Source organism: Kogia breviceps, chromosome 7 (genome assembly GCF_026419965.1).
Source record: "Kogia breviceps isolate mKogBre1 chromosome 7, mKogBre1 haplotype 1, whole genome shotgun sequence".
NCBI lineage: Eukaryota > Metazoa > Chordata > Mammalia > Artiodactyla > Physeteridae > Kogia > Kogia breviceps.
In genome coordinates, this window is record NC_081316.1 from 103225064 (window position 1) to 103240290 (window position 15227).

Below are 15227 nucleotides of genomic sequence, written 5' to 3' on the forward strand. Positions count from 1 at the left end.
TCCAGGGCTGATGGTCCGGAGACCCAGGGAGGGCGCTTTCCACCAAACCTTGATTGCCATTAGCCGGCAGTCAAGGTTTGTGCCCAGAAGAGCCTTTCCCACTTCGTCTCCTACCTTTGCCAAGCTCCAGGGAAAGGGCAGAGAAGGGGGACTCCCCGCAGCCCGCAGAAGGGCACATTGCTTCTACTTGCTCTACACTGGGCTTACTGACCTCAACTCCACCCTCTTAGTGGAGAGGAGGCACTTTTGGGGGCCTGAAGCTTTTTCAAGCTTGCACTCGCCCCTTGAAGACTCTGTTTGCCCTGAACTGACTGAGCGCATTTCTCGGGAACTGTTTCCAGCCAGGTTCCGGGGGGGTGGGGGTGGGGGTGGGGCGGGGGGGTGCGAAGCCCAGGAAATGCTCAAGACTGAGAGGGAGAAAAGTTTCCCTCTGGACTCGACCTTGGCCTCCAGGGGTCGTGACAGCTAAAATGGGGAGTCTCCCCTCGACCATAGATCCCCGCATACCCGCTGGAACCTGGTTCACCCGGGCCCGCGAACTCTGCACCTGGAGGCCAATCTGCATGCTCAGAAGGCCCGGAGGCACAAAAGGCCTGGGCTTGGGGCCCGGGAAAGCTACCTTCTAAAACCGATGTCGGGGTACAGGGGATGCCGCCGGAGCCCGGAGAAAAAGTGAAAGGAGAAATGACACGTACAGAATGGGGCAAACATTGGAGCCGGAACCAAACTCCGCGCCTGGAGCAACAGGGGAAAAGAAAACCCGTTTCCAGTGGAAATTAAAAACGTGGGGTTGCAGGTGAGGGCTGCTCCTCGCCCCTCACCTCCACTGCCCCCACTAAGGGTTCCGAGTCCCTGGCACTCCTCTCCACGAGCTCCTTCTTTCCTCTCAGCTTGGCCGGTGAGCGACGGCCGCCAGCGCCCCAGCAGCAGCTAGATGTCAGGCGAAGCCTGGAGCGCGACGCGCGGGGAAGAGAGGGGAGGGGAGGGAAGGGAAGCGGAGGGAAGGGGAGGGGAGGGGACGGGAGGGGAGGGGAGGGGCGGGGAGCGCGCGCCGGCTCGGCCAGTGCGGGGGGTGGGCGGGCTGAGCCCGGGGACAGCGCGGGAGGGGGGGGAAGGGAGGAGGGAAGGGGGGCAGCTGTGGGCAGGGAGCCGGGCTCGGCCGCCAGCACTAAAGATGGAGAGGCGCCGGGGCCTCGCAGGGGAGGGGGCTTGGCGTTGACGTGGGACGCGGCGGAGGCGCCGCAGCCGGTGGTGATTTGCTAACCTCGCAGCACAGAGGAGTTGAGGGCGATGAGAGCGGGTACTGCGAACTGCCGGGCGATGCCGCCGCTGCCGCCGTGATACCGAGAGCAACAGTTTCCCAGCAACACCCCTCCCCGACACAGGCACACCCCCCCAAGAGGCACGCACACCCACCCCACGGCGCCCGGCTCGGCAGTGGTGAGTGGGGGGCCGGGGAGGGGCGCACCGCCCAGCGATAGCAGTGCGCCAGGGCGCCCCGGGGCTGGAGAGGTCTGGGGGGCGCGCTCGCTTCGGCCACTCGGCCGCTGGGTTTGTGCCTTATTTTATTCGGCTTGCGCCTTTCCTGCTGCCGCAGCCGTCGCCAGCGGCGGTTGGGGGTCAGCTAGAAGGGGGAGCCCCGGCTGTCAGCTTGGGCGCAGCTGCCTCCCCAGCCTTTCCGCTCCAGGGCACGGTCGGGGTGAGAGGTGGGAGGCAGAGCGGTCTGCGGGGGCTGAGGGCTCTAGCGGAGGGTTGGGAATCAGGAGGCTTTGTACCACCAGGGGCCGGTGGAAGAGCCGGCAGCCGGTGGGTGCTCGTATGTATGCCGACGGGTGCGCGGGCGCGAGATAGGGCTGTGGTTTATTTGTGTGTTTATTCGCCCACCGGCTGGGAAGCTAGAATCGGAGGATACGAGGAGTGGATCTGGGTGCCAGGGGAGCAGGACTGGGAGTCACTTGGGGTTTGTTTGTCTTTGAAAAAGCTGCTGGGTTCTTTTTTCTTGATTGGACTTAATTCCCCTGGTTTTGGAGGGAGGGGCTCCGTGGCGGAGCGCTGGAGTGTCTCCAGCGCTCCGGGCCCTCCTCGGCTCTCGGCTGGACGGGCTGTGGCGCCGGAGCTCGCTGTGCGCTCCCGGCCGCGCTCGGTGGGTGCTCGGCTCTGCACCTGATGCGTTCGGGATGCCTTTCCCAGCCCGGCGCGCCGGCAGCTCGCTCGCACAGCCCCTGGAACACGCGCTCGAAATGCGCACTGTCTCGCCGGCCCGGGGACCCACTGGGACGCACAGACGCGCTCGGCACCGACTCGCTCGCCTGCTCCCCGGGACGCTAGCAACGTGCCTGGGCCGGGTGCGCCGGCTGCTGGCGCCACCAGCTTGAGGCCGGGGACCTTGCCCGTCGCTCTCGGGGGTCATGGCCCAGGGTCGGAGAGGGAGGGCCCGCAGATCCCTTCTCGCTTTTCCTCCCACAACTCGCTGTCGGGCTTTTGTGCTTCCACTTCTCCGCAAGGCGGGTCCGCCTTCTCGCCGCTCTCGCCCAGGCGTCCGGCCCGCCAGGACTCTTGCCTTTCGTCCGGGTCTCTTTCGCTTTCCTTCTTCCCTAGCCCGGCTCCCTTTCTCTTTGCCGTCTGGCTTTCCCGGAAAAGTTGCTTCCCCAAGTTTGCTGAAGTCGTCTCCAAGTCTCCGTGGGGACGGCTGGGAACGGGGCGCGGGGTGCGGGGGGGGCAGTGTGAGAGCGCGATCGATCCCCGGAGCTCGAGCGGGTTAGCGCCGGCTTTCTCCCGCGCCGCGGGGCTGGGCGCTGCAGCCAGCGCCAGCCGGATCGCGGGCGCCGAGCCGCGGGTGGCGGGGACGGCTGACCAGGGCACCCTGATTTCCTTCAGGACCCACGGAGCTTGTTTTGGGGGAGGAATTCGGGTAGCCCAGGTTACATTCTTCGAATTGCTCCCTCCTAGTTCTCTGAAACCACGAAGTCTGCGGGGAAGCGCATGGTGGCAAGGCGCGGGTGAACGGTCACCTCTCCCACCCCCTGCCCCACCCCCACCCCATGGCCTCAGTTCCCATTCCAGGGTGGGAGCAAAAGTGTCTTGATGAGTCGTCCTGTTAACCCCTTCCGAGTAAGATTTGTGGCTCTGGAGCCACCAGGGTTCCTTTTGCGGGCGGAGGCCAGCAGTGTTCCCAGAGCGAGTGAGAGCTCTTGCTCTGCGTTGCTCCCAGTTCATTTCACTGCAATATTGGCCACAGCTAGGCAGAGGCGGGGGAGGGGGGGGGAACCTGGGCCTGTGAGGTCTTTCTGACACTCTTTAGACAGGTTTGTGAGTCTCAGAGCCCTGTTACCGATCCCAAACAGCGCTTTGGGAGAGGAGAGTCCTTTGTCTCCAGCCCTGTTTTCCCTTCATATTCAATGTCACTCACATCATAGATGCTGGTGCCAATATCACTTCTCGAACCTCCAAGCCATTAACAGTATCACTGCTCCGGGTTACAGGACTTGCCCACTCCTGGGAGCCTGTGGTGTACACTTGGAGTTCATGTTCCCAGCATGTGCACTCCTAGTTTTAGGGGTGCATGTTTCCTAGGACCTCTCTGTAGGTCCTTCATGACCTAGCCTACATATTACAGATCCTCCTGACTACTGGGCATTTGTGGGCAGGGGATAAGTGTGCCATATTATTTAAGTGTGCACATGTGTTAACTCTCTCTCCCTCTCTGGCTGGTGCATGCATACACAGTCACTCTGAGGTACCCATGGGCAGTGGGCAGAAGTGAGCCAAGCTAGTACATGGGCCATGTGTGTGTATTTCTCGTAGTGCCTAAGGAGGCGGTCAGGGCATGGGTTCATCAGTCCGTTGCAGCTCTGAGAAGAGTGGAAGGACAGAGGTCCAGGAAGGCATTGGCTGAGGGCGAGGAGGTGGGCTGGAGGAGGAGAGCCTTGCCCTTAGATTTCTGTGGGGTGCGACTCTAGGCTGGTAGCCCCAGCTAGGCTGGGTTTTGCTCCTGGGGCTACCACGGTGAGGAAGGATTTAGAAAAACTTTGTTTCCAAGGTGAGGTTTGCTGCACAGGGTGTTGAGAGTGAAACTGAGTGCTTACACTGACCAGAGGAAGGGGTTAAATTCTTATTCTTTTAAATTATTTGCTGGGCAACTTCTCATAATCAGTGTTGGCTTTGCGTGGGAGCCCCCCACCCTCAGACTTAAAGAAAGCCTAAGACTCACAAGACACTATTGTAGTTTTCATTTTATTTCATCTAACAGATGTCATAGAGCAGTGAGTTAGGCTTGTGCTGTAGCAGAACCTTCTCTTACTCTCATCATCCCTGGGCCCGTAAAGGCAGACACGTAGATTTCTAGGAAGCTGCCTTCCCTCCATTAAAATCTCCAAGACTGTCTTGCTGCAGGTTTGGGGGAGGTGCTATTGTTTGAATTCCTACTTTTAGGGACACTAACTGATCTTCCTTTTGTTCCTGCATCTCTTTTGCCTCTTTCCACCTCTTCCCTTTCAGCCCTCTCCATTGGCCCAGGAAACCCACCCTGCCCTGCCACGCAGAGCCAGGAAGGAAAGAGAGCCTCATGCCTAAGCCTCGGGGAGCGCCATGGATCTGACAAAGATGGGCATGATCCAGCTGCAGAACCCCAGCCACCCCACGGGGCTCCTTTGCAAGGCCAACCAGATGCGGCTGGCCGGGACGCTGTGCGATGTGGTCATCATGGTGGACAGCCAGGAGTTCCACGCCCACCGGACTGTGCTGGCCTGCACCAGCAAGATGTTTGAGATCCTCTTCCACCGCAACAGCCAGCACTATACTCTGGACTTCCTCTCTCCAAAGACCTTCCAGCAGATTCTGGAGTATGCGTACACGGCCACGCTGCAAGCCAAGGCGGAGGACCTGGATGACCTGCTGTACGCAGCTGAGATCCTGGAGATCGAGTACCTGGAGGAGCAGTGCCTGAAGATCCTGGAGACCATCCAGGCCTCAGACGACAATGACACGGAGGCAACCATGGCGGACGGCGGGGCCGAGGAGGAAGAGGACCGCAAGGCGCGGTATCTCAAGAACATCTTCATCTCGAAGCATTCCAGCGAGGAGAGTGGGTACGCCAGCGTAGCTGCTCAGAGCCTCCCTGGGCCCATGGTGGACCAGAGCCCTTCCGTCTCCACCTCATTTGGCCTTTCCGCCATGAGTCCCACCAAGGCGGCAGTGGACAGTTTGATGACCATAGGACAGTCTCTCCTGCAAGGGGCTCTTCAGCTGCCTGCCAGGCCTGAGGAGCCGACGCTGGCTGGGGTTGGGCGGCACCCTGCGGTGGCCGAGGTGAAGCCGGAGATGATGCAGGTGGATGAGGTGCCCGGCCAGGACAGCCCTGGGACGGCCGAGTCTAGCATCTCAGCCGGGATGGGGGACAAGGTTGAGGAAAGGGGCAAGGAGGGACCCGGGACCCCGACTCGGAGCAGCGTCATCACCAGCGCTAGAGAGCTGCACTATGGACGCGAGGAGAGTGCCGAGCAGCTGCCGCCTCTAACTGAGGTGGGCCAGGGTCCCCCAGGCCGACCGGAGCCCCCCGCGCCCCCCTCTGAGAAACACCTGGGCATCTATTCCGTGCTGCCCAACCACAAGGCCGATGCCGTGTTGAGCATGCCGTCTTCGGTGACCTCGGGCCTCCACGTGCAACCCACCCTGGCCGTCTCCATGGACTTCAGCACCTACGGGGGTCTGCTGCCCCAGGGCTTCATCCAGAGGGAGCTGTTCAGCAAGCTGGGGGAGCTGGCAGTGGGCATGAAGGCAGAGAGCCGCACTGTCGGGGAGCAGTGCAGCGTCTGCGGGGTGGAGCTTCCTGACAACGAGGCCGTGGAGCAGCACAGGTAGGCCCCTCTGTACCCATCACCCTGACCCTGGATCTCTGGCCTTGACCCTGACTTCATACGCAGCCATTCCCGAGGCCTGGGGCCTGGCTCCTCTGTTCTCTTTGCTATTTGTGAAAAAACACCTGTGGGGGGGGGACACTTTTCAGGTGTGGTGAGGGGGCCTCGGTCTTTCCTAAACACTGGGGAACTTACGCGCCCGGTTTCTTTTTTTAAAAAGATACGATTTTATTTTATTGATTAGTTTTTTTGGCCACCGCTGTGCAGCCTAGAGAAATGGAAATGAAACCAAAAATAAACAAATGGGACCTAATGAAACTTAAAAGCTTTTGCATAGCAAAGGAAACCATAGGCAGCGTGCAGGATCTTAGTTCCCCGACCAGGGACTGAACCCCACGCCCTCAGCAGTGAAAGCGCAGAGTCCTAGCCACTGGACCGCCAGGGCATTCCCTGTGCTGTTTCTTACTAGACTCTTTCCTTTCTTTTTTTGCATTTGGGCTCCCATTTTGCTTTTCCTGCTGTTGGGTCTGTTCTCCTTTGCCTGGAGTGACTCATCAAGTGGAGGGAGGGAGAAGTGGGGTGAGTAGGAAGGACCCATGGCCTGGATCTGGCCACGTAGCCAGGTTTCAGGTACCTGAGTTCCCATGTGGTGGTTCCTGCCAAGGCAGCCTGTCTGTAGCTCTGGAGGATGGGAGGGGCTGGAGGCTGCTGAGATCACAAGAGCAGCTGCAGGTTCCAAACGCCATTCCTGGTGAACATTCATCACCAGGAACATTGCTTCCTCTCCCTTCTCATTTTCTGTCCCTGTAAACACATTTCGAGGGAGTTGATTTAAATTCAAGGGGGAAGGATGGGTAGGAGACACGTTGGTTTTGCAGCATGCGCCTTATTCTTAACCCTTCTCTACTCACATTGAATTAAATACGACTTTGGGCTAGCATTGGCTTCACTCTGGCTTCTGTTTCTTTCTCTGTGAAATATATTCTGTGACATGCCTGGTTCAAGTGCTTTTCATGGAGTCACGTTTTTGTTACAGCAGTTTTTCCAGGTGGATGACTTTCTTTTACATAGGAAGGTGCTAAGACTTTTTCCTAGGGTCATATAGATACTGAGGCAGAGCTGGATTCAGATTCAGGTCTTAACCCTCTTGCACTTGGCTGCCTCTTGGAGTCTTCAGTCCCGAAGAGGATCGTATCTACAGAACAGAGGGTTTTGAAAATTGCTCACCAGAAGTGGAATAAACACAGAGGGGACCTGTAGTGAGTTTGGTGTTCATCTGTATCTGTTGTAAGGATATGCCCATCACATTACCCTGGGTTCCTGGGTCGGGTGAATGGTGTCAAGAAGTCCAGTTTCTCTTGCCATCTGTGATAACATTTCCCCGCACACCCTCTTGCCTGCTGTTTTGCTGATTTGGGGTGGATTCTTCACTTTTGCCCTCGTCTACCCTCCCCCTATTCTTCTGTTGACCGTGCAGGAGGGGGTGGGAAGGAGAGGGGGTGGGGGCATGGAGGTGGAGGCATTTGGTGGTCATCTGATTACCCCAAGCTGAGCTGGAACCTGCTCCATCACCGCTTAATGGGGGGCTCTGAGACTTACCTTGTGGAAAGTGCTGCTGAGCTAAACGTAGCCGATCCTTTTCCGGTCGGTTGCGAAAAATAACCGCCACTAAGGTGTGTCTTCGTGATGCTTGTACTGTTCAGAAATAGACTGAGGTTGTGTTTGTTTTTGCTCAAACTTCCCTAAAGAGGAAACCCTGTCCCCAAACTTGACCAAATAGATGATCATCTTCTCCGGATGTGAATTATTTCAGTTATGCGCTATGAGAAATGGGGTATAGTGGAAAGTAATTAAAATATATACATATATTTATTTATTTATTTGGCTGTGCTGGGTCTTAGTTGCAGCATGCGGGATCTTCAGTTGCGGCATGCGAACTCTTAGTTGCGGCATGCGGGATCTTCAGTTGCGGCACACGAACTCTTAGTTGCAGCACGTGGGATCTAGTTCCCTGACCAGGCCCCCTGCATTGGGAGCGTGGAGTCTTAGCCACTGGACCACCAGGGAAGTCCCAGGAAAGTAATTTTTTAAATTGAGGTATAATTGACATGTAACAGCTTCAGGTATACAATGTAATGATTTGATATTGGTATATTTTATGAAATGATCACTGTGATAAGTCGACTTAGTTAAAATCCATCACTGTACATAGGAATTTTTTTTCCTTGAGCACTTTTTTAAGATCTACTCTCTTAGCAACTTTCATATATGTAATACAGTATTGTTAACTGTAGTCATCATGTTGTGTGTTATATCCCCAGGGCTTATTTATTTTATAACTGGAAATTTGTACCTTTTGACTACCTTCACCCATTTCTCCCAGCCCCTGTTCCCTGGAAAGCAGGGTTTTTTTTTTCTGGCTTCTTGTTGGGTCTTGCTTGCTTCTTTTTACCTGAGAGGGCTGCAAAAGCTATTACTCTCCCAGGGGTGCCAAGTTCCCATTCTGTGGGACCCTTGTTCCTCTGGGGAGAGGTGGGGGGCTGGCTGTGGTCTACCCCGTCAGAGCATGGGTGGCAGAACTAGCTATATATAGCAGTGAGAGCTTGGCAACGTTCTGTGGCCTTTTTGAGCCTTGTTTTACTCTCTTTAAAATGCAGGTGGTCTGTAGGGTGGGATGCTGAATTTAACAAAGTAACATCCAGAAATCCCTGGAGCTGTGACTGGCGCTTAATAACCAGGAGGGTGAGGAATTGGACCCTCAGACTTTCATCTCGCCTGGGTCTCATCTCTGCATCGCCCCACCTGGCTCTGAGTTCCAGTGTGTGTGTCCACACGGGTTGAGTTGGCTGTGAGGCGGTGCCGAGGATATCCCCGTCCTTGTGAGCTTGTGATGGCAAGCCGCCAGTGCTGGCGTCCTCGGCATCACGCTGTGGGCTGCTGACACGGAGACTGTGCTTTTGACTGAGGGTGGAAAGTAGGCTGCTGCAGCCCAAGAAGCTGGAGCCTGGGGCTGTGCCCTGGATGGAGAGCTGTGAGGTCTCAGGAAGTCAAGAGTGGAGAGAATGTTCCCTTGTGCACTCCACCCTCGCTCTGACTGGCAGCCCCTGGCTCCTCATCAGGTGTGCTTTGGGGAGACTTTTCCTCTCTCCCTGTCTCTCAGACCTCCAGGATTAAGGTTTGAGAGACAAGCAGAGACTTCCCTGTTTCCTACTGCTCTCTGTTCCTTCCCCCACATCACAAGTCCCAGCGTGGCACACACAAAAAAGGCAAGGCAGAGCAATGAGAGTGGGAGATCTGATGTCAGGAGGCTGTGGAATTGGCTATGAATATGGCAGTGATGAGCGTGGTGAAATAACAGGCTACGGGATTTATTTCATTTTGTTGTTAAGTCAGTAGGCTGGTAGGTAAAGGTTAGGTACTTGCTAGTTTTTGTTGTCTTTCTTCTTGGTGGGGGGGGGGCGGGTAGAAGGGAACGGAGAGGAAGGAAGGGGAGAGTGTTAGAAAGGGATGCAGGAAGGAGGGTTTGATTCTACAACAAACCATCAGTAGCTTTCCTCAGGACTTGGTCCCAAGCTGGTGAGAGGGGAGCCGCTGGCCCAACAGACAGTTTGAACGAAACTTTATAAAGTTGTGGTCCCTGCAGTGCATGGTGAGATGTAAAAGCAATGTCAGATGTAGCCATGGATTGATGGAAAGCCCAGAGATGCTCTCTGGCTAAATCAAACAGGGCTTACCTGCCTGAAGGATCCAGAAGGCAGTCAGAACAGTCAGAAGACCTGCTAGATGAGCAGATCTATCCAGGCAGATGCAGGAGTAAGTGCTGGACCCTAAAACCTTCCCAGCGGGCCCATGTTACAGAGGGTAACGTCTGAGGGAGGGAGGGTCACATCAGGAAGGTTGGATTCTCCTTCCCTAGACTCAGTCTGTGTTCTGTCTCTCTCTCCCTGAAAGGCTGGGCCTGTTCTGCATGTAGCCTTGTCTGGATCTGATGTGGGGACCAGCTCTGCCAGGCCGGGTGCACCTTCTCCTTCTTAGAGTTATACACATGTGATAAGATTACGGGGAACTGTGGTTGACTTAAGTGTCAACACAGCCCTCATGGTCCTCAGTCTCCCCAGGCTCATATAGCCTGGTCTTAATATGTTTCTGAATTTAGGGCTACAGAATCAGAGTGGGATCTGCTTTCCCGGGAGCCTCTGGATCTTCTACAGACAAGCCCTTGGATCAGCTACAGTGTGTATCCTGCACACACACAGTAGGAACTCTTGCCCGGTTCTTGCGGGGATGCTCAGGAACCACATGGGTGGGCTCAGCCTGCTTCCCCCACTCAGGTGTGCAGCCCTTCTCAGAGGCTTCCCAGGGCTAGCTCTAGGGTGCATGAGCCACACGGCTGAGATGTCAGGGTTCTGCCTGGCCCTTTGCCTTGGCCTCTTTCAGGTGGCCAGCTGCTCGGTTTTCAGTGGTTGACCATGTAGAGGATCAATAGCCGTTGACCTTGGCTTAGGGCGCTTGGGGAATTTAGAAGCTGCCCTGAACTCTTGGTCCTCTCTCATCATTCTGCCGGCTTTAGGCACCTCTGAGGTCAAACGAGATTCTATTTGGGAAAGAGTATGCGTTGGGGTAATGATAGCAACAGCAGGAATATTAATAATGCCTCTTATTGGTGGTTCTACTTTTTCCTTTGCAAAGCAGCTTTAATGACTTTTTTCTCTCTTAACCTCACAGCCTCCCCTCAGGGGGTGCAGGTCCCTCATTCCATATCTGTGTTGATGAAGTCTGAAAAGCTCTGAAAGCTAAAAGGCTTTGTGTAAGTTTGCAGCAAACTCACTTAGTAGCCAAACCTGATCTGAACTGATGTGAGGCTATATTTATCCTGCCTATTTTGAATATTCATATGTTTTGCTGCAAAAATATTAATGTGGTTGATTACAGAGTGCTTCCCTAGACTCCCCTGGGACTGGTGAACATTCCCGTCCCCGTAGTTCCTCTCTAAAATCTGAACAGTTTGGATTTCTGAAGCACCCAAGGGCTTTGGGTAAGGGATTGTCACCGTTTATCAGCCCCAACTTACAGATGAGGAAAATGAGCTTTGAGTGAATGACATGCCCAAGGTCACATAGCTATAAATGGCTAGAGCCAGGAGCTCGGCTCGCCTTCTAATTCACAGGCCTGGGTGCTCCACGCCAGGCCATATAAGCACATGGGCATTGCTCTTCTGGGTCAGATCCGTCTGACCTAGTCTTTGGGTGCCAACACCATCCCTAATATACCACCGTTGGAGGCTACAGCTCTGTTCCTTGACGTCAATCCTAAAGGTCAGGTGGAGCCCAACTTCTCTTAATAGCTATTTATAGCTGCTCTGTCATTCACAGATTTGCCCAAATCCTTTCTGAAACCATTTCTATTTCCAGGAAGTATCCTTTTGGGGCATGATGAATGACTTAAGTTTATAAGCTTGTGGGCTTCTGGAAATCTAGTCTGTTGGAAGGGTCACTGGTTGTGAAGAGGGGCAGATGGCTTTGTGGTGGTGTGTCCTGCCATTTTGGAGGTGGGGCCTCTACACTCAGCTCTGTATTTTTTGTTTTTCAGCTCTGTCGCTATCGTAGGTCTCTTTTTCATCTCGAGCTTTAACTTCTTCATTTGTAAAACCAGGTACTTGGATGAGCTACTTCTGGATTGTTGAACTCTTAAAAAAGTTCTCCTTTTGCCCCTTCTGCACTCACTTATATCTTCATGAAGCCCTTTTGGTTAATTGGATTTTGCTCTCGTTTGGCAGTCAGCCAGCTAAAATAGGGGGTCCGTTTGATTTGATTTTGTCTGCTCTGACTTCGTTTTTTAATACTTTAACCTGCTTAGGGTTACTGAGTCATCTGGGATCTAGACTGAACTCCTGGACATTTTGAAGATGAGTTTTTTTATTTTCTTTCTAATGGAAGAAAGTTGCCTGCTCTTTCATCTCGGTGAGAAGTCCCATTTTAATTTGCTGTCACTATCGGTTAGAGCTGCTAATTGCTGGAAGGAAAGGGGAAGAAAGCTTTAGTTCAGCAATACTTTTCCCTCATGCTTGTTCTAGGAAAACTATTTATGAATCTTTAAAATAATGATTATCCTAAACTGTTAAAATCAAAACTCCATTCACAACTCTGATTTCTTGCTAATTCAGGGGAAAAACATTTCCCGTCATTTTAATTTTTAAAAATTAATGACTTTAAAACAAGTCCAACTGAAAGCCCACGTGTGAGACATAAAAGTCTTGCTAATTGAATACAGGCGTGCCTCAATTTGCCCATTGGAGGGTTCTGGAATTTTCCATGTTAAGTAAAGGTGTTCTTAGTCAAGTTCTGTTTTGGTGGTTTTAGGTGAAAACCCTAACTCGATGGTAGTTATTTCGTTAGAAAGGAAAATTTATCATGGCATCCCGTCTCCCCCACCTCCAACCCCATGCTTTTCCCATAGCAAATGGGCATTTTGAGCAAATTAGACTATCTGGGTCAGAATCCCGATTGCACCACTTACCAGCTGTGTGACTGTGGTTACGTGACTTAACCTCTCTGTGCCCGTTTGCTCGTCTGTAAGATGGGAATAATAACAGTACCTGCTCACTGGGTTGTTACAGGAATTAATCAGTAAGTATTTGTCACGTGCAAGGAAGGATGGCAGAAAGTCAATGTTTGCTATTGTATTTTAGCTGCCACTGTTGGTGTGAAGCTGGCAGTGCAGGGTAAAGTTTGCGTTCCTGTTGGTTCAGGTCCTGCTTTCCCCCAGAGGTGTCAGTTTATCCAGCACCTAAGAACCGCTGCCTCTGGCTCCGTGTGTTTGGAGCTGATTCACAGTGAGCACCTGCATTTTCCCCCCCAAAGCTGATCTTTTGTAGCACGGTGGCCGGGGTGCTCTTTGTCCCGTTGACCTGAAGCCTGATGAGTCATTCCAGCCCTCATTTAAATGTAGCTAGGCAGCACTCCACGGTCATCAGTTCCAAATGCCGAGGCGGCTCACTGATGCAGTGTCCTATCGCCTGTGCACGTGGGTCGGGGCAGCGACGGAGGAGAGTACAAGCACCTTCTCACCCAGAGAAGTCTGAGCTTGTGGATGAGGCGTGTTCCAGAGCCCCTGCCCTTTCCCACCCCACAGTGCAGGATGCTTCTAAGGGAGGATTCAGCAAACGTCGCTTTGAGTGCTTGATACGTGTCAGGTTCTGTGCTAAGTGCATTCATAGTCAGAATCTTCTCAGACCCTCCAGCTGCCCTGTAGGGTGGATACTCGTTTCCCATTCCCTGCTGGGCCGAGGGCAGCCCGAGAGGTTAATGGACTGGTCCCTGCTAAGTCGGTGCAGGGTGGTACCAGGGTTTGTGCCCAGGTCTTCTGGCTTCACGTTCGTGGTTCATTCCATAATGTCCTGCTTGGATTTTTCAGCCCCTGATGGAGTCAAAGGGAAGGAGGGACACAGGAAGGACCAACTCATGCTCCCTGCAGCTGCTGACCAGGAGGCTCATTGCTTGGCCAGTTCTGGCTTCCTGGCTTCCTCCGGTGGCTTGAAAGGAGGGAGGGAGAGTACAGCTTACCTCGAAGGGTTTGTGTCTTTGGGGGCTAGGGCCACACGGGTCCATCATCTCTTACAGACATGCAGAGAGACCAGCTTCCAGTGATAGAGGCCTTTTATGCTGACTCCGAAAGCAGAAAAAGGGAGAGGAAAAAAAAAAACCCATTTACAAAAATAAAAATTCCATGCCGTTAATTTCATGCCAGCATAATCAGAAATTCCCCTTTCTACTGTTTCCCCTTAAAAGCCCCCGTGTCCTTATTATGCTGGCTCAGTCTGGAAAAAACTCTGGTTGGGTTTTGACTACACATGAGGCTTATGTCTGCAGCTGCAAAGAGGGGATCCGGTACTTGATCGTCAGCACGGAAACTTCGGCTAAGAACTCGCAGAAACCTGCTTAATTCCATATTCCTAGCTCACTTTCGGTTCTTGTCCTCAAGACCTGATTTTCTTGAGCAGGAAGAGATGGTGTTCAGCTTTGCAGTAGGAAGAATGCAGGTTAGATAAGAGAAAGAACTTCCTGAAACAGTGGGGCCTTACTGGCGACATTATTAGAAGATGCAGTCGCAGAAATTTTGGTGGGAGGAGGAGTCGTGTGCCAGTTGGAAGTGGTGTTTAGCGGTCTCCCCTCTTCAGGGCCATCTAGATTTCCCCCCCCCCTCCCCAGGTGATAAGTAAGGACATACACACCAGGCATGCTAAGAATGAGACCCACGCCGTCACCCCTGTCTTTGCAGGGGGCAAGGTGTGTAGGGCAGGGGCGCAGAGACCCATCTCAGGTAGACTTGGGTTTGAATGCTAGCGCCTCACCCTGAATTTGGGCAGATGGCTTCACCTGTCCGAACCGTCAGGCTCCTTCTCAGTGAAGTGAGGTCAGCGCCTTACCTCTCAACGTGATTCAACTATGTTAAATGAGGTACCGTGTAACATAAAGCACACAGCAGGGACTCACACGTGAGGCCGCCTCCCTTGCCTCCCCGCCTCTCTTGTGACCCGGCCCGACAAGGGAACCTCTCACTCCAAGCCCCAAGCCACCCTCGCCTGGCATTGGTCTCTAAGTGGATTAGCTGAGCGTTGTGATCTTAATGCCGTTAGGCCTGCTGGCACAGCTCTCCTTGCCATAGTGAGAAGCAGATGTGCCGACCGTAATGGCCTTCGGTGATCCATCGGGCCCGGAGCGCTGGGAGAGACATCAGGAGTGTTCATTTGGGGGAGTCTTTTATGGTAGCTGGGGGAAGAGTGGAGGAATTGTCTGAAATGTATTTATTTAGGCCTTTCAGCAGGTTAGATGCTGCCGGGGGGTCTACCGTAGCTAAAGCCCCCTCCTCCCCCCGCCCTCCTCTGTAAAGAAGGCCCCTTCCCAGCCCTGAAGCCCAGGCCTGATTACTTCCAGAGTTGGAGAGACAACTTAGCAGGCTCTTGTTTCTTGCCGACGTACCTTATTAGTAGCACCTGGCATCATAACCCACTAATGGGAACCAGCGCTCTCCTCCTGCGTGGCCAGTGACAAGTAGCCCTGTCAGCCGGAGCTCGCCATGCGAGGAAGTTCCTATTAGCTTTATGGTCAGGAGAACTTGTCCTGTTCAGGAAATGAATGCTGCCGCTAAAGGTCCGCGGCCCTGACCCTGGCAGCATAACCTGTGCGGGCCGGGGAGACCCCGCTCAGGATGCTTGGGATTTCAGCCCCTCTCTGGTTCTTGTCATATGTAAAGAGGGAATCATTGTGGTCTGTTGCAGCCTTGAACTTTTGATTTATTCAGTGAGAGCGACTTAACCATTTCCATGCCTGGACGGCTGCGTGGTGACAGAGCTGAGGGTGTGTGCCTAGGTGT

At 53.7% G+C, this 15227-nt stretch overlaps 1 protein-coding gene across 4 annotated transcripts in view; it reads left to right on the forward strand.

The window, feature by feature from the left end:
* Positions 1 to 1104: 1104 nt before the first annotated feature.
* ZBTB16 (zinc finger and BTB domain containing 16) overlaps positions 1105 to 15227 on the forward strand; it is a 190800-nt gene continuing 176677 nt past the window's right edge. Inside the window, exons 1-2 of one of the 4 annotated variants that reach the window (XM_059070195.2) lie at positions 1105 to 1440; positions 4498 to 5855. In XM_059070195.2, the coding sequence (XP_058926178.1) occupies positions 4588 to 5855 (1268 nt within the window). In that variant the 5' untranslated portion in view covers positions 1105 to 1440; positions 4498 to 4587. Of the gene's footprint in view, positions 1807 to 4497; positions 5856 to 15227 lie in introns of all 4 variants that reach the window. The other 3 variants (XM_067038973.1, XM_067038972.1, XM_067038974.1) reach the window with 3 other exon arrangements.